General features: G+C 59.7%; 4 protein-coding genes across 4 annotated transcripts; all 4 read left to right on the top strand.

The window, feature by feature from the left end:
* Positions 1-133: 133 nt before the first annotated feature.
* On the top strand, positions 134-2,590 carry LOC309596073 (protocadherin beta-15-like; the record flags this gene model as incomplete). Its single annotated transcript, XM_082323819.1, has 1 exon — positions 134-2,590. The coding sequence occupies exon 1, from the start codon at positions 149-151 to the stop codon at positions 2,588-2,590; it is 2,442 nt and encodes an 813-aa protein (XP_082179945.1). The 5' UTR covers positions 134-148.
* A 3,719-nt stretch (positions 2,591-6,309) lies between these two features.
* LOC309596065 (protocadherin beta-15-like) lies at positions 6,310-8,814 on the top strand. The gene has a single exon (XM_082323811.1). The coding sequence runs from the start codon at positions 6,325-6,327 to the stop codon at positions 8,764-8,766; it is 2,442 nt and encodes an 813-aa protein (XP_082179937.1). The 5' UTR covers positions 6,310-6,324; the 3' UTR covers positions 8,767-8,814.
* Positions 8,815-12,509: 3,695 nt separating this feature from the next.
* On the top strand, positions 12,510-14,972 carry LOC309596070 (protocadherin beta-15-like). Its single transcript, XM_082323816.1, has one exon. It carries the CDS (start codon positions 12,525-12,527, stop codon positions 14,964-14,966), a length of 2,442 nt encoding a protein of 813 aa, XP_082179942.1. The 5' UTR covers positions 12,510-12,524; the 3' UTR covers positions 14,967-14,972.
* A 3,725-nt stretch (positions 14,973-18,697) lies between these two features.
* On the top strand, positions 18,698-21,160 carry LOC309596067 (protocadherin beta-15-like). The gene has a single exon (XM_082323813.1). The coding sequence runs from the start codon at positions 18,713-18,715 to the stop codon at positions 21,152-21,154; it is 2,442 nt and encodes an 813-aa protein (XP_082179939.1). The 5' UTR covers positions 18,698-18,712; the 3' UTR covers positions 21,155-21,160.
* The last annotated feature ends 1,538 nt before the right edge of the window (positions 21,161-22,698 follow it).

The raw sequence follows: 22,698 nt of genomic DNA, 5'->3' as shown, positions 1-22,698 counted from the left end.
GGCCGCGCTCCGGGCCGCCGGCCGCACTCGGCGAGAGGGAGGGCGCCCGCCCGCCGCCCCGCCGCGCCGCCGCGCCGCCGCCGGGCGCCGCTTTCGGCGGAGGACCGCGCGGGCGATCGGCGAGGCGGAGGCTGTCCGCCGCCGCGACATGGCGATCGCAAGGCAAGTGCTCTGTCTCTCTGCTTTCCTCTCCCTGCCGCACGCTCGCTCCGAGCCCCTCCGCTACTCCGTAGCCGAGGAGGCGGAGAGCGGCTCCGTGGTAGCCAACGTGGCGGAGGACGCGGGGCTGGCCCCGGCGCAGCTCGCGGCTCGCCGCGCCCGCCTGGCCTCGGACGACGGCCGGCAGCACTTTCGCTTAGACCGCGGCACCGGCCGCCTCGTAGTGGCGGACAGGCTGGACCGGGAGGAGCTGTGCGGGCAGTCCGCTACCTGCACGCTCCCCTTCGAGCTCCTGCTGGCGAACCCCCTGCAGTTCTTTCGGGTCGAGGTGGCGGTGCAGGACGTCAACGACCATTCGCCCGTTTTCCCGGAGGAACGAGTCACTTTTAAGATCCCGGAAACGAGCAACCCGGGCTCGCGTTTCCCGCTGGAGGGGGCTCGGGACCTGGATGTTGGCAGCAACAGCATCCAGGCTTACAGCATCTCTCCCGACAACGAGTACTTTAGTGTCTCCTTTGGGAGTCGGAGTAAGGGGAAGAAGTATGTGGAACTGGTCTTGGAAAAGCCGCTAGACAGAGAGGAGCAGGCGGAGGTGGGTTTCAGTCTCATCGCTGTGGATGGAGACTCTCCGCCGAGGAGTGGGACCACCCAAATCCACATTGTCATTCTAGATGCAAATGACAATGCTCCTGTCTTCACAGAGGAGCTGTACGTTGGTCAGGTCTTGGAAAATGCACCGGAGGGCTCTGTGGTCCTCAGCGTGGTGGCAACCGATCGGGACGTGGGAATCAACGGGGACATCACCTATCAGTTCAGCCAAGCAGTGGGCCAGAGCCACTCGGCATTCGCACTTGACCCCACCAGCGGTGAAATTAAAGTCACAAAGCCTCTGGACTTTGAGGCAGCACAGAATCACGAGCTCAGCGTGCGGGCCACAGATGGCGGGGGCCTCTCGTCAATCTGCAAAGTGTTGGTGGAGGTGGTGGATGTGAATGACAATGCACCAGAGCTGGTGGTCAATTCCTTCAGCAGCCCCCTCCCCGAGAACGCGTTACCCGGGACGGTGGTCGCCCTCTTTACTGTCAGGGACCGAGATGCCGGTGCCAACGGGAAGATCACCTGTGCCCTTGAAGACCAGCTGTCGTTCTCCCTGCGGCCGGCCTATAAGAATTACTACGAGCTGGTGACCGTGAGCACTCTGGACAGGGAGGAGACGGCACGGTACATCCTCACTGTCACAGCAGCAGACGCGGGGTCACCTCCTCTCACGACCACCCAGACCTTCACGGTGGACATCTCCGATGTCAATGACAATGCACCTGTCTTCAACCAGACGTCGTACACCATGCATGTGCGTGAGAACAATGCCCCCACGGTGCTCGTCGGAGCCGTCAGTGCCGCGGATGCCGACGTGGGGCCCAATGCCAAGGTGACCTATTCCCTGGCACCAGCCCACCCCGCAGAGCAGCCTCCCTGCTCCTGCATCTCTGTGAACTCTGAGAACGGGCAGGTGTTTGTGCTGCGGCCTCTGGACTATGAGCAGGTGAGGCAGATGGAAGTCTTGGTGAGCGCCTCCGATGCGGGCTCTCCTCGCCTTAGTGCCAACGTCACCGTCCGCCTTGTCGTGGTGGATGAGAATGACAATGCGCCGCTGGTGCTGTACCCGTCGCACGACAGCAGCCCACCATCCAGCGAGCTGGTGCCCATGTCGGCTGAGGCAGGGTACCTCATCACCAAAGTGGTGGCCGTGGATGCCGACTCGGGGCAGAACTCGTGGCTCTCGTACCACCTGCTGAGGGCCACCGACCCCGGGCTGTTTGTGGTGGGTGCGCAGAGTGGGGAGGTGCGGCTGAGGAGGCCCGTGACAGAGAGAGACACCGTGAAGCAGAAGCTCGTTGTCCTGGTGCGAGACAACGGGCAGCCACCGCTGTCGGCCACCGTGGCGCTGAGCGCACTGCTGCTCAGTGACTTCTCAGACATGCGCCTACCGCACAGCAGCCTGGCCACGGAGGATGACAGCGGCTCCCTGACAACCTATTTAATCATTTCATTGGTCTGTGTCTCGCTCCTCTTCCTCACGTCCACGGCAGCCTTCGTCGCTCGCAAGATGTGCAAGAGAAAGGAGCTGAAGGGTGGGCATGTGGTTTACGGCGCTGGCAACTTGCAGAGCGGCCTGGCTGATTCAGCTGCTGCGGGGACCCTGTCCCACGCCTATTGCTACGAGATCAACCTCACGACAGGCTCGGGCAACAGCGAGTTCAAGTTCCTGAAGCCCATCCTCCCCAGCCTGCCACCACAGCACTGTGGCACGAGCGGGGACACTGACGGCGAACGAGATTTCCCCCGTGGCCCTATCACCACGGAGGACATGGCACCAGACAACGCCGGCATGCTCTCTGCAGAAGAGTTCAATAGTCTTTCCTTTAACTAGCATGGAGTCAGCCCAGCCAGAGGCTTCATGCCTCCTGATCGGAAGGGAGCTGGGCTACAACACGGGGCAATGGTTCCTCCAGACTAAATCTGCATTTGCAATTGGTGTCACTGATTTCCCTCCAATTCTAAGTCAGAAGAAAGGTTGTCTCCCCCTCCAAACAAACAAACAAACAAACAAACAAACAAAGAAAAAACCTAAAGGCTCCCTCTCTCAGGCAATAATATCTTTCAGCTCTGCTGCAGCCATTTCTGAAATGCTTTGAGAGTGGGGTTAGTCCCAGGAGCCCCCGGCTAAGTTCTTGCCTCACTTTTTTTTTTTTTTTATTCTGTGCTGTGTTGCGATGGCAAGGTCAGGCAGACAAATCACATGCTCAGTGAAATGCACGTAGCTCTTGTTCCTTGTCAGAAAAGCAAGGAAGTTGTGAGTACCGTGTTACAATGTGTTGCAAGCGTGGGGCTCTTTCTTCTGTGGGTTTGGGATGCGTCTGTCTGAGCTGTGTGGGCTCTGTGTGTTTTGCCCCCTGGTCATTATGTCTGTCCGGACAGCCGTTGTGTGTCTGCCTATGCTGCACAAAGGCTGCCCGCTGAAGCAGGGAGTAGCTCACATCCAGCCGTTGCGATGCACGCAATTGCAGCTCAGCAGGCAAGAAGGCTGTGTTGACCCTTTGAATACAGAAGTCTCATGTTCTCTGAGGGAGAGCAGCAAAACGCACAACAAGATCTTCCTTTGGCCCATAAGGGGAGGGTTGCGTGGGCTGTCTCCTTGGGATTGCCTTGGAAATATGGCAGCACTAACGGTGTTGGGATAGGCTGTAACCGTGCAGAGCTGTGAGAACATGTTCATTGTCGTTGGGTGCACTGTATGAAAACGCCACGAGGTGCTTCAAAGGACTGTGTCTGAAGGTCGAATCGAGATGAACTTGGAAAAGGGCCCTTGACTTTGGTCTCATGCTTGTTGTTCCGGAATTCAGAGGCTTCTTGATGGGAGTGGAAAGGTGTCCCGATATGATTTTCTGGGTTTGTGTTAGAGCATTTGCATCCTCCTTTTTGCCCTTTCTCCTTCTACCCTGCAGACTGCCTTTGAGCATCGTCTTACCTATTCCTCTTGAGAAGGACTGTCACCCCATGTGTAATAACGGATTGCTTGACTGCAGGCAGTGTGGCAGGGAATAGCTGGAAAGCTTCACGCTGTGTTGTGCTGCAGTTAGAAACTGTACCGTTGTAAACCGGGATACCCTTGTGTGTAAAAGTGAAATAAAGAGAGCAGCTGAATGCCTTGTGTGGAGAGAGTCTTTGTGGAGATGTTCTTTCTGGGGAAGCTCTGTCCAAGTTTTCAAAAGGCCGGGAGGCTTTTTTTTCTCATTTTGTCCCTTGGCTGAGGTGAAGTTGAAGGGGTCCATTTCCTCGCTTTGGAGACGCAGCCGACAGAGCATTCAGTAAAACTGTGGGGATCACGGATTTGCTGGCAGGCCTGTATGGGTCTTGTGAGCCCTGATCTTCTGGCTGCAGCAGGGCCCGGTTCGATCGAGGTCAGGGGAAACTGGCGGCTACCCTAGCAGGGGCCCTGGGTGTGCAAAGGCCTCTGCAAAGGCGTGAGGTGGGGGCAGTGACCTGTCCAACTCTCCCAAGAGCTCCAGCTGCAGATGGCAACTGTAAGGCGTTCAAGCACAAAGTGTTTTGATTCTAAAGGCTTTGGGGGATGGACGGCACAAAGACAGGATACACGTTCCTTTGGGGAAGTATTTGGGGGAGCCCCAGGAGGTGGGCAATTGGTGGGTGAAAACCACTACCAGGGAGAGGATTCGCTCTTGGGAAATGCAGAGGACTACAGTTGTCCCTTCCGCAAAGGCCCCAATAAAAAGGTAAGTCCAGAGGACAAGCTGGTATAGTGATGCTGACTGGAAGACCGCTGTAGCTCAAGGACTGAGTGATCCACAGTCCCGTTAATCTGGGAAGGCACGCGCCTGTGCCGTGCTCTGCTGTGCTGTGCTGCATAAATCCCTGGTCAGCAGGACAAACTCAGCTCTCACTCAGGGGTGATGAGACAGCTGCCTGCAAGCAAGAAGTCCGCATGCGAACGTCTTTTACTGTGACAGTAGAAATGATGAATAGAATTGCTGTCTTGCAGGGAAGTCCTAAAACGGTGAGGACACTCTTTCAATTCTATGATGGGGGTCTGCGTGGCACGCTGTGTGTGGCTGGAGTTCTGTGTGAAGCTACTCTGCTCAGGGTTCTCCGCATCTAAAGGGACGAAGGATTCTCTATGCCAGCCTCTTCCTGTAGTGTGAGCTGTAACAGAGGGAGTTGTGAAGGACATCTTAGAGAGTCGGCGTGTCTCTCTTACTGAGATCTCAAGGAGCCAGCATCTCCGGGTGTAAAGCTGCTGCTTCTCAGGTTGCTGCAAGTCGAGGGTCTGGGTGTCTGATGCGGGTGATAACTAGATGGTTTATTGTGGTTTTTCCCCTGTGAGAGGGGGAGGCTGTTTCCCGTATCAGAGGGCCGGAACACGCTGCGGAGCTTTCCCGAGGGGCTCGTCGGAGGTGCCGTTTAGGAAGCAATGCGGTGGGCAGGACTTGTCAGAGAGCCTCTCCTGAACGCATGCATGTCCCGCGAATCCGTCAGCACCGTTCTGAGGGATGCTGGCAAGCGCGGGGCTGCAGCAGGCGCTGTTGGCTGAGCAGGAGTGGGAAGCCGGCAAGGCGGAGGGCCGCTTCCCGGCGCCGGAGCGCTGCAGGTGCTGTGTGCGGCTGCGAGTATCGCTGTTGGCCTCTGCAAAGGCGTGAGGTGGGGGCAGTGACCTTTGCAACTGACCCAAGAGCTCCAGCTGCGCTGAGGCGGGCGAGGACGAAGAAGCGCTGTGCAGCTGGCAGCCCGCTGGCGAGAGGGAAGGCAACGCGGGCCGCACGGCCCCTCCCGCCGTTGAGCCGGCGGAGTGGCCGGCCGGCAGGCGCGTCCACGCCTGAGCCTCGCCGGGAGCCGCCTGCGTTCCCCGTCGTCAGCCTGAGATTCCCGAGGAGCCGTAGTGCCGTGCTGGGCTGCTACCTGCGGAGGCTCTCGCCCGGCTGCTCGACCGGGGAGCGCGGCTCGGTGCCGCCGGGCTGAGCCTCCGCCCCACGGCGCCGTGGGAAACGGGTTGTGCTCGTCTCGCCGCCGTGTTTCTCCAAGGGCGCGGACTGGCGTCCCGGCAGCCAAGCGCGCCCGCCTGCCCGCGGGCTCCGGGCAGCGGGGAGCGGGGCAGGACGCGGGGCAGCTGCCGGCGCCGCCCGTGCGCTCGGACTCGAGCGGCGGCCCCGCAGGGCTCTCGGCGCTCCTTCCCGGCGCTTCCCGCCCCGGCGCGGTGTGCGCGCGGGTCCGTGCGCCGGGGCGAGCCGGCAGCGCGGGCAGCGGGCGGCGGCGGGCGCAGTGCCGCCGCGGGCCGCAGGGTGGTGCTCCCGGCCAAGGCGGCGCCGAGCGGCTGCGGGCGGGGAGGCGGCCGAGCCCAGCCCGGCCGAGCGCAGCCCGGCCCAGACGAGCCGGGCAGCGGCGGCGAGCGGCGGCGAGCGGCGGCGAGCGGTGCCCCGTGCAATCCGCTGCCGGGCCACGGCGGCCGCGCTCCGGGCCGCCGGCCGCACTCGGCGAGAGGGAGGGCGCCCGCCCGCCGCCCCGCCGCGCCGCCGCGCCGCCGCCGGGCGCCGCTTTCGGCGGAGGACCGCGCGGGCGATCGGCGAGGCGGAGGCTGTCCGCCGCCGCGACATGGCGATCGCAAGGCAAGTGCTCTGTCTCTCTGCTTTCCTCTCCCTGCCGCACGCTCGCTCCGAGCCCCTCCGCTACTCCGTAGCCGAGGAGGCGGAGAGCGGCTCCGTGGTAGCCAACGTGGCGGAGGACGCGGGGCTGGCCCCGGCGCAGCTCGCGGCTCGCCGCGCCCGCCTGGCCTCGGACGACGGCCGGCAGCACTTTCGCTTAGACCGCGGCACCGGCCGCCTCGTAGTGGCGGACAGGCTGGACCGGGAGGAGCTGTGCGGGCAGTCCGCTACCTGCACGCTCCCCTTCGAGCTCCTGCTGGCGAACCCCCTGCAGTTCTTTCGGGTCGAGGTGGCGGTGCAGGACGTCAACGACCATTCGCCCGTTTTCCCGGAGGAACGAGTCACTTTTAAGATCCCGGAAACGAGCAACCCGGGCTCGCGTTTCCCGCTGGAGGGGGCTCGGGACCTGGATGTTGGCAGCAACAGCATCCAGGCTTACAGCATCTCTCCCGATAACGAGTACTTTAGTGTCTCCTTTGGGAGTCGGAGTAAGGGAGACAAGTATGTGGAACTGGTCTTGGAAAAGCCGCTAGACAGAGAGGAGCAGGCGGAGGTGGGTTTCAGTCTCATCGCTGTGGATGGAGACTCTCCGCCGAGGAGTGGGACCACCCAAATCCACATTGTCATTCTAGATGCAAATGACAATGCTCCTGTCTTCACAGAGGAGCTGTACGTTGGTCAGGTCTTGGAAAATGCACCGGAGGGCTCTGTGGTCCTCAGCGTGGTGGCAACCGATCGGGACGTGGGAATCAACGGGGACATCACCTATCAGTTCAGCCAAGCAGTGGGCCAGAGCCACTCGGCATTCGCACTTGACCCCACCAGCGGTGAAATTAAAGTCACAAAGCCTCTGGACTTTGAGGCAGCACAGAATCACGAGCTCAGCGTGCGGGCCACAGATGGCGGGGGCCTCTCGTCAATCTGCAAGGTGTTGGTGGAGGTGGTGGATGTGAATGACAATGCACCAGAGCTGGTGGTCAATTCCTTCAGCAGCCCCCTCCCCGAGAACGCGTTACCCGGGACGGTGGTCGCCCTCTTTACTGTCAGGGACCGAGATGCCGGTGCCAACGGGAAGATCACCTGTGCCCTTGAAGACCAGCTGTCGTTCTCCCTGCGGCCGGCCTATAAGAATTACTACGAGCTGGTGACCGTGAGCACTCTGGACAGGGAGGAGACGGCACGGTACATCCTCACTGTCACAGCAGCAGACGCGGGGTCACCTCCTCTCACGACCACCCAGACCTTCACGGTGGACATCTCCGATGTCAACGACAATGCACCTGTCTTCAACCAGACGTCGTACACCATGCATGTGCGTGAGAACAATGCCCCCACGGTGCTCGTCGGAGCCGTCAGTGCCGCGGATGCCGACGTGGGGCCCAATGCCAAGGTGACCTATTCCCTGGCACCAGCCCACCCCGCAGAGCAGCCTCCCTGCTCCTGCATCTCTGTGAACTCTGAGAACGGGCAGGTGTTTGTGCTGCGGCCTCTGGACTATGAGCAGGTGAGGCAGATGGAAGTCTTGGTGAGCGCCTCCGATGCGGGCTCTCCTCGCCTTAGTGCCAACGTCACCGTCCGCCTTGTCGTGGTGGATGAGAATGACAATGCGCCGCTGGTGCTGTACCCGTCGCACGACAGCAGCCCACCATCCAGCGAGCTGGTGCCCATGTCGGCTGAGGCAGGGTACCTCATCACCAAAGTGGTGGCCGTGGATGCCGACTCGGGGCAGAACTCGTGGCTCTCGTACCACCTGCTGAGGGCCACCGACCCCGGGCTGTTTGTGGTGGGTGCGCAGAGTGGGGAGGTGCGGCTGAGGAGGCCCGTGACAGAGAGAGACACCGTGAAGCAGAAGCTCGTTGTCCTGGTGCGAGACAACGGGCAGCCACCGCTGTCGGCCACCGTGGCGCTGAGCGCACTGCTGCTCAGTGACTTCTCAGACATGCGCCTACCGCACAGCAGCCTGGCCACGGAGGATGACAGCGGCTCCCTGACAACCTATTTAATCATTTCATTGGTCTGTGTCTCGCTCCTCTTCCTCACGTCCACGGCAGCCTTCGTCGCTCGCAAGATGTGCAAGAGAAAGGAGCTGAAGGGTGGGCATGTGGTTTACGGCGCTGGCAACTTGCAGAGCGGCCTGGCTGATTCAGCTGCTGCGGGGACCCTGTCCCACGCCTATTGCTACGAGATCAACCTCACGACAGGCTCGGGCAACAGCGAGTTCAAGTTCCTGAAGCCCATCCTCCCCAGCCTGCCACCACAGCACTGTGGCACGAGCGGGGGCACTGACGGCGAACGAGATTTCCCCCGTGGCCCTATCACCACGGAGGACATGGCACCAGACAACGCCGGCATGCTCTCTGCAGAAGAGTTCAATAGTCTTTCCTTTAACTAGCATGGAGTCAGCCCAGCCAGAGGCTTCATGCCTCCTGATCGGAAGGGAGCTGGGCTACAACACGGGGCAATGGTTCCTCCAGACTAAATCTGCATTTGCAATTGGTGTCACTGATTTCCCTCCAATTCTAAGTCAGAAGAAAGGTTGTCTCCCCCTCCAAACAAACAAACAAAGAAAGAAAGAAAGAAAGAAAGAAAGAAAGAAAGAAAGAAAGAAAAAACCTAAAGGCTCCCTCTCTCAGGCAATAATATCTTTCAGCTCTGCTGCAGCCATTTCTGAAATGCTTTGAGAGTGGGGTTAGTCCCAGGAGCCCCCGGCTAAGTTCTTGCCTCACTTTTTTTTTTTTTTTATTCTGTGCTGTGTTGCGATGGCAAGGTCAGGCAGACAAATCACATGCTCAGTGAAATGCACGTAGCTCTTGTTCCTTGTCAGAAAAGCAAGGAAGTTGTGAGTACCGTGTTACAATGTGTTGCAAGCGTGGGGCTCTTTCTTCTGTGGGTTTGGGATGCGTCTGTCTGAGCTGTGTGGGCTCTGTGTGTTTTGCCCCCTGGTCATTATGTCTGTCCGGACAGCCATTGTGTGTCTGCCTATGCTGCACAAAGGCTGCCCGCTGAAGCAGGGAGTAGCTCACATCCAGCCGTTGCGATGCACGCAATTGCAGCTCAGCAGGCAAGAAGGCTGTGTTGACCCTTTGAATACAGAAGTCTCATGTTCTCTGAGGGAGAGCAGCAAAACGCACAACAAGATCTTCCTTTGGCCCATAAGGGGAGGGTTGCGTGGGCTGTCTCCTTGGGATTGCCTTGGAAATATGGCAGCACTAACGGTGTTGGGATAGGCTGTAACCGTGCAGAGCTGTGAGAACATGTTCATTGTCGTTGGGTGCACTGTATGAAAACGCCACGAGGTGCTTCAAAGGACTGTGTCTGAAGGTCGAATCGAGATGAACTTGGAAAAGGGCCCTTGACTTTGGTCTCATGCTTGTTGTTCCGGAATTCAGAGGCTTCTTGATGGGAGTGGAAAGGTGTCCCGATATGATTTTCTGGGTTTGTGTTAGAGCATTTGCATCCTCCTTTTTGCCCTTTCTCCTTCTACCCTGCAGACTGCCTTTGAGCATTGTCTTACCTATTCCTCTTGAGAAGGACTGTCACCCCATGTGTAATAACGGATTGCTTGACTGCAGGCAGTGTGGCAGGGAATAGCTGGAAAGCTTCACGCTGTGTTGTGCTGCAGTTAGAAACTGTACCGTTGTAAACCGGGATACCCTTGTGTGTAAAAGTGAAATAAAGAGAGCAGCTGAATGCCTTGTGTGGAGAGAGTCTTTGTGGAGATGTTCTTTCTGGGGAAGCTCTGTCCAAGTTTTCAAAAGGCCGGGAGGCTTTTTTTTCTCATTTTGTCCCTTGGCTGAGGTGAAGTTGAAGGGGTCCATTTCCTCGCTTTGGAGACGCAGCCGACAGAGCATTCAGTAAAACTGTGGGGATCACGGATTTGCTGGCAGGCCTGTATGGGTCTTGTGAGCCCTGATCTTCTGGCTGCAGCAGGGCCCGGTTCGATCGAGGTCAGGGGAAACTGGCGGCTACCCTAGCAGGGGCCCTGGGTGTGCAAAGGCCTCTGCAAAGGCGTGAGGTGGGGGCAGTGACCTGTCCAACTCTCCCAAGAGCTCCAGCTGCAGATGGCAACTGTAAGGCGTTCAAGCACAAAGTGTTTTGATTCTAAAGGCTTTGGGGGATGGACGGCACAAAGACAGGATACACGTTCCTTTGGGGAAGTATTTGGGGGAGCCCCAGGAGGTGGGCAATTGGTGGGTGAAAACCACTACCAGGGAGAGGATTCGCTCTTGGGAAATGCAGAGGACTACAGTTGTCCCTTCCGCAAAGGCCCCGATAAAAAGGTAAGTCCAGAGGACAAGCTGGTATAGTAATGCTGACTGGAAGACCGCTGTAGCTCGAGGACTGAGTGATCCACAGTCCCGTTAATCTGGGAAGGCACGCGCCTGTGCCGTGCTCTGCTGTGCTGTGCTGCATAAATCCCTGGTCAGCAGGACAAACTCAGCTCTCACTCAGGGGTGATGAGACAGCTGCCTGCAAGCAAGAAGTCCGCATGCGAACGTCTTTTACTGTGACAGTAGAAATGATGAATAGAATTGCTGTCTTGCAGGGAAGTCCTAAAACAGTGAGGACACTCTTTCAATTCTATGATGGGGGTCTGCGTGGCACGCTGTGTGTGGCTGGAGTTCTGTGTGAAGCTACTCTGCTCAGGGTTCTCCGCATCTAAAGGGACGAAGGATTCTCTATGCCAGCCTCTTCCTGTAGTGTGAGCTGTAACAGAGGGAGTTGTGAAGGACATCTTAGAGAGTCGGCGTGTCTCTCTTACTGAGATCTCAAGGAGCCAGCATCTCCGGGTGTAAAGCTGCTGCTTCTCAGGTTGCTGCAAGTCGAGGGTCTGGGTGTCTGATGCGGGTGATAACTAGATGGTTTATTGTGGTTTTTCCCCTGTGAGAGGGGGAGGCTGTTTCCCGTATCAGAGGGCCGGAACACGCTGCGGAGCTTTCCCGAGGGGCTCGTCGGAGGTGCCGTTTAGGAAGCAATGCGGTGGGCAGGACTTGTCAGAGAGCCTCTCCTGAACGCATGCATGTCCCGCGAATCCGTCAGCACCGTTCTGAGGGATGCTGGCAAGCGCGGGGCTGCAGCAGGCGCTGTTGGCTGAGCAGGAGTGGGAAGCCGGCAAGGCGGAGGGCCGCTTCCCGGCGCCGGAGCGCTGCAGGTGCTGTGTGCGGCTGCGAGTATCGCTGTTGGCCTCTGCAAAGGCGTGAGGTGGGGGCAGTGACCTTTGCAACTGACCCAAGAGCTCCAGCTGCGCTGAGGCGGGCGAGGACGAAGAAGCGCTGTGCAGCTGGCAGCCCGCTGGCGAGAGGGAAGGCAACGCGGGCCGCACGGCCCCTCCCGCCGTTGAGCCGGCGGAGTGGCCGGCCGGCAGGCGCGTCCACGCCTGAGCCTCGCCGGGAGCCGCCTGCGTTCCCCGTCGTCAGCCTGAGATTCCCGAGGAGCCGTAGTGCCGTGCTGGGCTGCTACCTGCGGAGGCTCTCGCCCGGCTGCTCGACCGGGGAGCGCGGCTCGGTGCCGCCGGGCTGAGCCTCCGCCCCACGGCGCCGTGGGAAACGGGTTGTGCTCGTCTCGCCGCCGTGTTTCTCCAAGGGCGCGGACTGGCGTCCCGGCAGCCAAGCGCGCCCGCCTGCCCGCGGGCTCCGGGCAGCGGGGAGCGGGGCAGGACGCGGGGCAGCTGCCGGCGCCGCCCGTGCGCTCGGACTCGAGCGGCGGCCCCGCAGGGCTCTCGGCGCTCCTTCCCGGCGCTTCCCGCCCCGGCGCGGTGTGCGCGCGGGTCCGTGCGCCGGGGCGAGCCGGCAGCGCGGGCAGCGGGCGGCGGCGGGCGCAGTGCCGCCGCGGGCCGCAGGGTGGTGCTCCCGGCCAAGGCGGCGCCGAGCGGCTGCGGGCGGGGAGGCGGCCGAGCCCAGCCCGGCCGAGCGCAGCCCGGCCCAGACGAGCCGGGCAGCGGCGGCGAGCGGCGGCGAGCGGCGGCGAGCGGTGCTCCGTGCAATCCGCTGCCGGGCCACGGCGGCCGCGCTCCGGGCCGCCGGCCGCACTCGGCGAGAGGGAGGGCGCCCGCCCGCCGCCCCGCCGCGCCGCCGCGCCGCCGCCGGGCGCCGCTTTCGGCGGAGGACCGCGCGGGCGATCGGCGAGGCGGAGGCTGTCCGCCGCCGCGACATGGCGATCGCAAGGCAAGTGCTCTGTGTCTCTGCTTTCCTCTCCCTGCCGCACGCTCGCTCCGAGTCCCTCCGCTACTCCGTAGCCGAGGAGGCGGAGAGCGGCTCCGTGGTAGCCAACGTGGCGGAGGACGCGGGGCTGGCCCCGGCGCAGCTCGCGGCTCGCCGCGCCCGCCTGGCCTCGGACGACGGCCGGCAGCACTTTCGCTTAGACCTCGGCACCGGCCGCCTCGTAGTGGCGGACAGGCTGGACCGGGAGGAGCTGTGCGGGCAGTCCGCTACCTGCACGCTCCCCTTCGAGCTCCTGCTGGCGAACCCCCTGCAGTTCTTTCGGGTCGAGGTGGCGGTGCAGGACGTCAACGACCATTCGCCCGTTTTCCCGGAGGAACGAGTCACTTTTAAGATCCCGGAAAGGAGCGACCCGGGCTCGCGTTTCCCGCTGGAGGGGGCTCGGGACCTGGATGTTGGCAGCAACAGCATCCAGGCTTACAGCATCTCTCCCGACAACGAGTACTTTAGTGTCTCCTTTGGCAGTCAGAGTGAGGACGACAAATATGTGGAACTGGTCTTGGAAAAGCCTCTAGACAGAGAGGAGCAGGCGGAGGTGGGTTTCAGTCTCATCGCTGTGGACGGAGGCTCTCCGCCGAGGAGTGGGACCACCCAAATCCACATTGTCGTTCTAGATGTAAATGACAACACTCCTGTCTTCAGCCAGAAAGTCTACGTTGGTCAGGTCTTGGAAAATGCACCGGAGGGCTCTGTGGTCCTCAGCGTGGTGGCAACCGATCGGGACATGGGCATCAACGGGGACATCACCTATCAGTTCAGCCAAGCAGTGGGCCAGAGCCACTCGGCATTCGCACTTGACCCCACCAGCGGTGAAATTAAAGTCACAAAGCCTCTGGACTTTGAGGCAGCACAGAATCACGAGCTCAGCGTGCGGGCCACAGATGGCGGGGGCCTCTCGTCAATCTGCAAGGTGTTGGTGGAGGTGGTGGATGTGAATGACAATGCACCAGAGCTGGTGGTCAATTCCTTCAGCAGCCCCCTCCCCGAGAACGCGTTACCCGGGACGGTGGTCGCCCTCTTTACTGTCAGGGACCGAGATGCCGGTGCCAACGGGAAGATCACCTGTGCCCTTGAAGACCAGCTGTCGTTCTCCCTGCGGCCGGCCTATAAGAATTACTACGAGCTGGTGACCGTGAGCACTCTGGACAGGGAGGAGACGGCACGGTACATCCTCACTGTCACAGCAGCAGACGCGGGGTCACCTCCTCTCACGACCACCCAGACCTTCACGGTGGACATCTCCGATGTCAATGACAATGCACCTGTCTTCAACCAGACGTCGTACACCATGCATGTGCGTGAGAACAATGCCCCCACGGTGCTCGTCGGAGCCGTCAGTGCCGCGGATGCCGACGTGGGGCCCAATGCCAAGGTGACCTATTCCCTGGCACCAGCCCACCCCGCAGAGCAGCCTCCCTGCTCCTGCATCTCTGTGAACTCTGAGAACGGGCAGGTGTTTGTGCTGCGGCCTCTGGACTATGAGCAGGTGAGGCAGATGGAAGTCTTGGTGAGCGCCTCCGATGCGGGCTCTCCTCGCCTTAGTGCCAACGTCACCGTCCGCCTTGTCGTGGTGGATGAGAATGACAATGCGCCGCTGGTGCTGTACCCGTCGCACGACAGCAGCCCACCATCCAGCGAGCTGGTGCCCATGTCGGCTGAGGCAGGGTACCTCATCACCAAAGTGGTGGCCGTGGATGCCGACTCGCGGCAGAACTCGTGGCTCTCGTACCACCTGCTGAGGGCCACCGACCCCGGGCTGTTTGTGGTGGGTGCGCAGAGTGGGGAGGTGCGGCTGAGGAGGCCCGTGACAGAGAGAGACACCGTGAAGCAGAAGCTCGTTGTCCTGGTGCGAGACAACGGGCAGCCACCGCTGTCGGCCACCGTGGCGCTGAGCGCACTGCTGCTCAGTGACTTCTCAGACATGCGCCTACCGCACAGCAGCCTGGCCACGGAGGATGACAGCGGCTCCCTGACAACCTATTTAATCATTTCATTGGTCTGTGTCTCGCTCCTCTTCCTCACGTCCACGGCAGCCTTCGTCGCTCGCAAGATGTGCAAGAGAAAGGAGCTGAAGGGTGGGCATGTGGTTTACGGCGCTGGCAACTTGCAGAGCGGCCTGGCTGATTCAGCTGCTGCGGGGACCCTGTCCCACGCCTATTGCTACGAGATCAACCTCACGACAGGCTCGGGCAACAGCGAGTTCAAGTTCCTGAAGCCCATCCTCCCCAGCCTGCCACCACAGCACTGTGGCACGAGCGGGGGCACTGACGGCGAACGAGATTTCCCCCGTGGCCCTATCACCACGGAGGACATGGCACCAGACAACGCCGGCATGCTCTCTGCAGAAGAGTTCAATAGTCTTTCCTTTAACTAGCATGGAGTCAGCCCAGCCAGAGGCTTCATGCCTCCTGATCGGAAGGGAGCTGGGCTACAACACGGGGCAATGGTTCCTCCAGACTAAATCTGCATTTGCAATTGGTGTCACTGATTTCCCTCCAATTCTAAGTCAGAAGAAAGGTTGTCTCCCCCTCCAAACAAACAAAGAAAGAAAGAAAGAAAGAAAGAAAGAAAGAAAGAAAAAACCTAAAGGCTCCCTCTCTCAGGCAATAATATCTTTCAGCTCTGCTGCAGCCATTTCTGAAATGCTTTGAGAGTGGGGTTAGTCCCAGGAGCCCCCGGCTAAGTTCTTGCCTCACTTTTTTTTTTTTTTTATTCTGTGCTGTGTTGCGATGGCAAGGTCAGGCAGACAAATCACATGCTCAGTGAAATGCACGTAGCTCTTGTTCCTTGTCAGAAAAGCAAGGAAGTTGTGAGTACCGTGTTACAATGTGTTGCAAGCGTGGGGCTCTTTCTTCTGTGGGTTTGGGATGCGTCTGTCTGAGCTGTGTGGGCTCTGTGTGTTTTGCCCCCTGGTCATTATGTCTGTCCGGACAGCCGTTGTGTGTCTGCCTATGCTGCACAAAGGCTGCCCGCTGAAGCAGGGAGTAGCTCACATCCAGCCGTTGCGATGCACGCAATTGCAGCTCAGCAGGCAAGAAGGCTGTGTTGACCCTTTGAATACAGAAGTCTCATGTTCTCTGAGGGAGAGCAGCAAAACGCACAACAAGATCTTCCTTTGGCCCATAAGGGGAGGGTTGCGTGGGCTGTCTCCTTGGGATTGCCTTGGAAATATGGCAGCACTAACGGTGTTGGGATAGGCTGTAACCGTGCAGAGCTGTGAGAACATGTTCATTGTCGTTGGGTGCACTGTATGAAAACGCCACGAGGTGCTTCAAAGGACTGTGTCTGAAGGTCGAATCGAGATGAACTTGGAAAAGGGCCCTTGACTTTGGTCTCATGCTTGTTGTTCCGGAATTCAGAGGCTTCTTGATGGGAGTGGAAAGGTGTCCCGATATGATTTTCTGGGTTTGTGTTAGAGCATTTGCATCCTCCTTTTTGCCCTTTCTCCTTCTACCCTGCAGACTGCCTTTGAGCATTGTCTTACCTATTCCTCTTGAGAAGGACTGTCACCCCATGTGTAATAACGGATTGCTTGACTGCAGGCAGTGTGGCAGGGAATAGCTGGAAAGCTTCACGCTGTGTTGTGCTGCAGTTAGAAACTGTACCGTTGTAAACCGGGATACCCTTGTGTGTAAAAGTGAAATAAAGAGAGCAGCTGAATGCCTTGTGTGGAGAGAGTCTTTGTGGAGATGTTCTTTCTGGGGAAGCTCTGTCCAAGTTTTCAAAAGGCCGGGAGGCTTTTTTTTCTCATTTTGTCCCTTGGCTGAGGTGAAGTTGAAGGGGTCCATTTCCTCGCTTTGGAGACGCAGCCGACAGAGCATTCAGTAAAACTGTGGGGATCACGGATTTGCTGGCAGGCCTGTATGGGTCTTGTGAGCCCTGATCTTCTGGCTGCAGCAGGGCCCGGTTCGATCGAGGTCAGGGGAAACTGGCGGCTACCCTAGCAGGGGCCCTGGGTGTGCAAAGGCCTCTGCAAAGGCGTGAGGTGGGGGCAGTGACCTGTCCAACTCTCCCAAGAGCTCCAGCTGCAGATGGCAACTGTAAGGCGTTCAAGCACAAAGTGTTTTGATTCTAAAGGCTTTGGGGGATGGACGGCACAAAGACAGGATACACGTTCCTTTGGGGAAGTATTTGGGGGAGCCCCAGGAGGTGGGCAATTGGTGGGTGAAAACCACTACCAGGGAGAGGATTCGCTCTTGGGAAATGCAGAGGACTACAGTTGTCCCTTCCGCAAAGGCCCCGATAAAAAGGTAAGTCCAGAGGACAAGCTGGTATAGTAATGCTGACTGGAAGACCGCTGTAGCTCGAGGACTGAGTGATCCACAGTCCCGTTAATCTGGGAAGGCACGCGCCTGTGCCGTGCTCTGCTGTGCTGTGCTGCATAAATCCCTGGTCAGCAGGACAAACTCAGCTCTCACTCAGGGGTGATGAGACAGCTGCCTGCAAGCAAGAAGTCCGCATGCGAACGTCTTTTACTGTGACAGTAGAAATGATGAATAGAATTGCTGTCTTGCAGGGAAGTCCTAAAACAGTGAGGACACTCTTTCAATTCTATGATGGGGGTCTGCGTGGCACGCTGTGTGTGGCTGGAGTTCTGTGTGAAGCTACTCTGCTCAGGGTTCTCCGCATCTAAAGGGACGAAGGATTCTCTATGCCAGCCTCTTCCTGTAGTGTGAGCTGTAACAGAGGGAGTTGTGAAGGACATCTTAGAGAGTCGGCGTGTCTCTCTTACTGAGATCTCAAGGAGCCAGCATCTCCGGGTGTAAAGCTGCTGCTTCTCAGGTTGCTGCAAGTCGAGGGTCTGGGTGTCTGATGCGGGTGATAACTAGATGGTTTATTGTGGTTTTTCCCCTGTGAGAGGGGGAGGCTGTTTCCCGTATCAGAGGGCCGGAACACGCTGCGGAGCTTTCCCGAGGGGCTCGTCGGAGGTGCCGTTTAGGAAGCAATGCGGTGGGCAGGACTTGTCAGAGAGCCTCTCCTGAACGCATGCATGTCCCGCGAATCCGTCAGCACCGTTCTGAGGGATGCTGGCAAGCGCGGGGCTGCAGCAGGCGCTGTTGGCTGAGCAGGAGTGGGAAGCCGGCAAGGCGGAGGGCCGCTTCCCGGCGCCGGAGCGCTGCAGGTGCTGTGTGCGTCTGCGAGTATCGCTGTTGGCCTCTGCAAAGGCGTGAGGTGGGGGCAGTGACCTTTGCAACTGACCCAAGAGCTCCAGCTGCGCTGAGGCGGGCGAGGACGAAGAAGCGCTGTGCAGCTGGCAGCCCGCTGGCGAGAGGGAAGGCAACGCGGGCCGCACGGCCCCTCCCGCCGTTGAGCCGGCGGAGTGGCCGGCCGGCAGGCGCGTCCACGCCTGAGCCTCGCCGGGAGCCGCCTGCGTTCCCCGTCGTCAGCCTGAGATTCCCGAGGAGCCGTAGTGCCGTGCTGGGCTGCTACCTGCGGAGGCTCTCGCCCGGCTGCTCGACCGGGGAGCGCGGCTCGGTGCCGCCGGGCTGAGCCTCCGCCCCACGGCGCCGTGGGAAACGGGTTGTGCTCGTCTCGCCGCCGTGTTTCTCCAAGGGCGCGGACTGGCGTCCCGGCAGCCAAGCGCGCCCGCCTGCCCGCGGGCTCCGGGCAGCGGGGAGCGGGGCAGGACGCGGGGCAGCTGCCGGCGCCGCCCGTGCGCTCGGACTCGAGCGGCGGCCCCGCAGGGCTCTCGGCGCTCCTTCCCGGCGCTTCCCGCCCCGGCGCGGTGTGCGCGCGGGTCCGTGCGCCGGGGCGAGCCGGCAGCGCGGGCAGCGGGCGGCGGCGGGCGCAGTGCCGCCGCGGGCCGCAGGGTGGTGCTCCCGGCCAAGGCGGCGCCGAGCGGCTGCGGGCGGGGAGGCGGCCGAGCCCAGCCCGGCCGAGCGCAGCCCGGCCCAGACGAGCCGGGCAGCGGCGGCGAGCGGCGGCGAGCGGCGGCGAGCGGTGCCCCGTGCAATCCGCTGCCGGGCCACGGCGGCCGCGCTCCGGGCCGCCGGCCGCACTCAGCGAGAGGGAGGGCGCCCGCCCGCCGCCCCGCCGCGCCGCCGCGCCGCCGCCGGGCGCCGCTTTCGGCGGAGGACCGCGCGGGCGATCGGCGAGGCGGAGGCTGTCCGCCGCCGCGACATGGCGATCGCAAGGCAAGTGCTCTGTCTCTCTGCTTTCCTCTCCCTGCCGCACGCTCGCTCCGAGCCCCTCCGCTACTCCGTAGCCGAGGAGGCGGAGAGCGGCTCCGTGGTAGCCAACGTGGCGGAGGACGCGGGGCTGGCCCCGGCGCAGCTCGCGGCTCGCCGCGCCCGCCTGGCCTCGGACGACGGCCGGCAGCACTTTCGCTTAGACCGCGGCACCGGCCGCCTCGTAGTGGCGGACAGGCTGGACCGGGAGGAGCTGTGCGGGCAGTCCGCTACCTGCACGCTCCCCTTCGAGCTCCTGCTGGCGAACCCCCTGCAGTTCTTTCGGGTCGAGGTGGCGGTGCAGGACGTCAACGACCATTCGCCCGTTTTCCCGGAGGAACGAGTCACTTTTAAGATCCCGGAAAGGAGCGACCCGGGCTCGCGTTTCCCGCTGGAGGGGGCTCGGGACCTGGATGTTGGCAGCAACAGCATCCAGGCTTACAGCATCTCTCCCGACAACGAGTACTTTAGTGTCTCCTTTGGCAGTCAGAGTGAGGACGACAAATATGTGGAACTGGTCTTGGAAAAGCCTCTAGACAGAGAGGAGCAGGCGGAGGTGGGTTTCAGCCTCATCGCTGTGGACGGAGGCTCTCCGCCGAGGAGTGGGACCACCCAAATCCACATTGTCGTTCTAGATGTAAATGACAACACTCCTGTCTTCAGCCAGAAAGTCTACGTTGGTCAGGTCTTGGAAAATGCACCGGAGGGCTCTGTGGTCCTCAGCGTGGTGGCAACCGATCGGGACATGGGCATCAACGGGGACATCACCTATCAGTTCAGCCAAGCAGTGGGCCAGAGCCACTCGGCATTCGCACTTGACCCCACCAGCGGTGAAATTAAAGTCACAAAGCCTCTGGACTTTGAGGCAGCACAGAATCACGAGCTCAGCGTGCGGGCCACAGATGGCGGGGGCCTCTCGTCAATCTGCAAGGTGTTGGTGGAGGTGGTGGATGTGAATGACAATGCACCAGAGCTGGTGGTCAATTCCTTCAGCAGCCCCCTCCCCGAGAACGCGTTACCCGGGACGGTGGTCGCCCTCTTTACTGTCAGGGACCGAGATGCCGGTGCCAACGGGAAGATCACCTGTGCCCTTGAAGACCAGCTGTCGTTCTCCCTGCGGCCGGCCTATAAGAATTACTACGAGCTGGTGACCGTGAGCACTCTGGACAGGGAGGAGACGGCACGGTACATCCTCACTGTCACAGCAGCAGACGCGGGGTCACCTCCTCTCACGACCACCCAGACCTTCACGGTGGACATCTCCGATGTCAATGACAATGCACCTGTCTTCAACCAGACGTCGTACACCATGCATGTGCGTGAGAACAATGCCCCCACGGTGCTCGTCGGAGCCGTCAGTGCCGCGGATGCCGACGTGGGGCCCAATGCCAAGGTGACCTATTCCCTGGCACCAGCCCACCCCGCAGAGCAGCCTCCCTGCTCCTGCATCTCTGTGAACTCTGAGAACGGGCAGGTGTTTGTGCTGCGGCCTCTGGACTATGAGCAGGTGAGGCAGATGGAAGTCTTGGTGAGCGCCTCCGATGCGGGCTCTCCTCGCCTTAGTGCCAACGTCACCGTCCGCCTTGTCGTGGTGGATGAGAATGACAATGCGCCGCTGGTGCTGTACCCGTCGCACGACAGCAGCCCACCATCCAGCGAGCTGGTGCCCATGTCGGCTGAGGCAGGGTACCTCATCACCAAAGTGGTGGCCGTGGATGCCGACTCGGGGCAGAACTCGTGGCTCTCGTACCACCTGCTGAGGGCCACCGACCCCGGGCTGTTTGTGGTGGGTGCGCAGAGTGGGGAGGTGCGGCTGAGGAGGCCCGTGACAGAGAGAGACACCGTGAAGCAGAAGCTCGTTGTCCTGGTGCGAGACAACGGGCAGCCACCGCTGTCGGCCACCGTGGCGCTGAGCGCACTGCTGCTCAGTGACTTCTCAGACATGCGCCTACCGCACAGCAGCCTGGCCACGGAGGATGACAGCGGCTCCCTGACAACCTATTTAATCATTTCATTGGTCTGTGTCTCGCTCCTCTTCCTCACGTCCACGGCAGCCTTCGTCGCTCGCAAGATGTGCAAGAGAAAGGAGCTGAAGGGTGGGCATGTGGTTTACGGCGCTGGCAACTTGCAGAGCGGCCTGGCTGATTCAGCTGCTGCGGGGACCCTGTCCCACGCCTATTGCTACGAGATCAACCTCACGACAGGCTCGGGCAACAGCGAGTTCAAGTTCCTGAAGCCCATCCTCCCCAGCCTGCCACCACAGCACTGTGGCACGAGCGGGGGCACTGACGGCGAACGAGATTTCCCCCGTGGCCCTATCACCACGGAGGACATGGCACCAGACAACGCCGGCATGCTCTCTGCAGAAGAGTTCAATAGTCTTTCCTTTAACTAGCATGGAGTCAGCCCAGCCAGAGGCTTCATGCCTCCTGATCGGAAGGGAGCTGGGCTACAACACGGGGCAATGGTTCCTCCAGACTAAATCTGCATTTGCAATTGGTGTCACTGATTTCCCTCCAATTCTAAGTCAGAAGAAAGGTTGTCTCCCCCTCCAAACAAACAAAGAAAGAAAGAAAGAAAGAAAGAAAGAAAGAAAGAAAAAACCTAAAGGCTCCCTCTCTCAGGCAATAATATCTTTCAGCTCTGCTGCAGCCATTTCTGAAATGCTTTGAGAGTGGGGTTAGTCCCAGGAGCCCCCGGCTAAGTTCTTGCCTCACTTTTTTTTTTTTTTTATTCTGTGCTGTGTTGCGATGGCAAGGTCAGGCAGACAAATCACATGCTCAGTGAAATGCACGTAGCTCTTGTTCCTTGTCAGAAAAGCAAGGAAGTTGTGAGTACCGTGTTACAATGTGTTGCAAGCGTGGGGCTCTTTCTTCTGTGGGTTTGGGATGCGTCTGTCTGAGCTGTGTGGGCTCTGTGTGTTTTGCCCCCTGGTCATTATGTCTGTCCGGACAGCCGTTGTGTGTCTGCCTATGCTGCACAAAGGCTGCCCGCTGAAGCAGGGAGTAGCTCACATCCAGCCGTTGCGATGCACGCAATTGCAGCTCAGCAGGCAAGAAGGCTGTGTTGACCCTTTGAATACAGAAGTCTCATGTTCTCTGAGGGAGAGCAGCAAAACGCACAACAAGATCTTCCTTTGGCCCATAAGGGGAGGGTTGCGTGGGCTGTCTCCTTGGGATTGCCTTGGAAATATGGCAGCACTAACGGTGTTGGGATAGGCTGTAACCGTGCAGAGCTGTGAGAACATGTTCATTGTCGTTGGGTGCACTGTATGAAAACGCCACGAGGTGCTTCAAAGGACTGTGTCTGAAGGTCGAATCGAGATGAACTTGGAAAAGGGCCCTTGACTTTGGTCTCATGCTTGTTGTTCCGGAATTCAGAGGCTTCTTGATGGGAGTGGAAAGGTGTCCCGATATGATTTTCTGGGTTTGTGTTAGAGCATTTGCATCCTCCTTTTTGCCCTTTCTCCTTCTACCCTGCAGACTGCCTTTGAGCATTGTCTTACCTATTCCTCTTGAGAAGGACTGTCACCCCATGTGTAATAACGGATTGCTTGACTGCAGGCAGTGTGGCAGGGAATAGCTGGAAAGCTTCACGCTGTGTTGTGCTGCAGTTAGAAACTGTACCGTTGTAAACCGGGATACCCTTGTGTGTAAAAGTGAAATAAAGAGAGCAGCTGAATGCCTTGTGTGGAGAGAGTCTTTGTGGAGATGTTCTTTCTGGGGAAGCTCTGTCCAAGTTTTCAAAAGGCCGGGAGGCTTTTTTTTCTCATTTTGTCCCTTGGCTGAGGTGAAGTTGAAGGGGTCCATTTCCTCGCTTTGGAGACGCAGCCGACAGAGCATTCAGTAAAACTGTGGGGATCACGGATTTGCTGGCAGGCCTGTATGGGTCTTGTGAGCCCTGATCTTCTGGCTGCAGCAGGGCCCGGTTCGATCGAGG

This window comes from Platalea leucorodia (genome assembly GCF_965183815.1).
Source record: "Platalea leucorodia genome assembly, chromosome: 11".
In the NCBI taxonomy this organism is placed as follows: Eukaryota; Metazoa; Chordata; class Aves; order Pelecaniformes; family Threskiornithidae; genus Platalea; species Platalea leucorodia.
Note: the sequence above shows the minus strand (reverse complement) of the source record. Positions and strands in the feature narration are given on the sequence as shown.

Excerpts from the sequence above, each read along its gene's own strand:
- LOC309596070 (XM_082323816.1), top strand. The coding sequence starts at position 12,525 with ATGGCGATCGCAAGGCAAGTGCTCTGTGTCTCTGCTTTCCTCTCCCTG.
- LOC309596065 (XM_082323811.1), top strand. The coding sequence starts at position 6,325 with ATGGCGATCGCAAGGCAAGTGCTCTGTCTCTCTGCTTTCCTCTCCCTG.
- LOC309596067 (XM_082323813.1), top strand. The coding sequence starts at position 18,713 with ATGGCGATCGCAAGGCAAGTGCTCTGTCTCTCTGCTTTCCTCTCCCTG.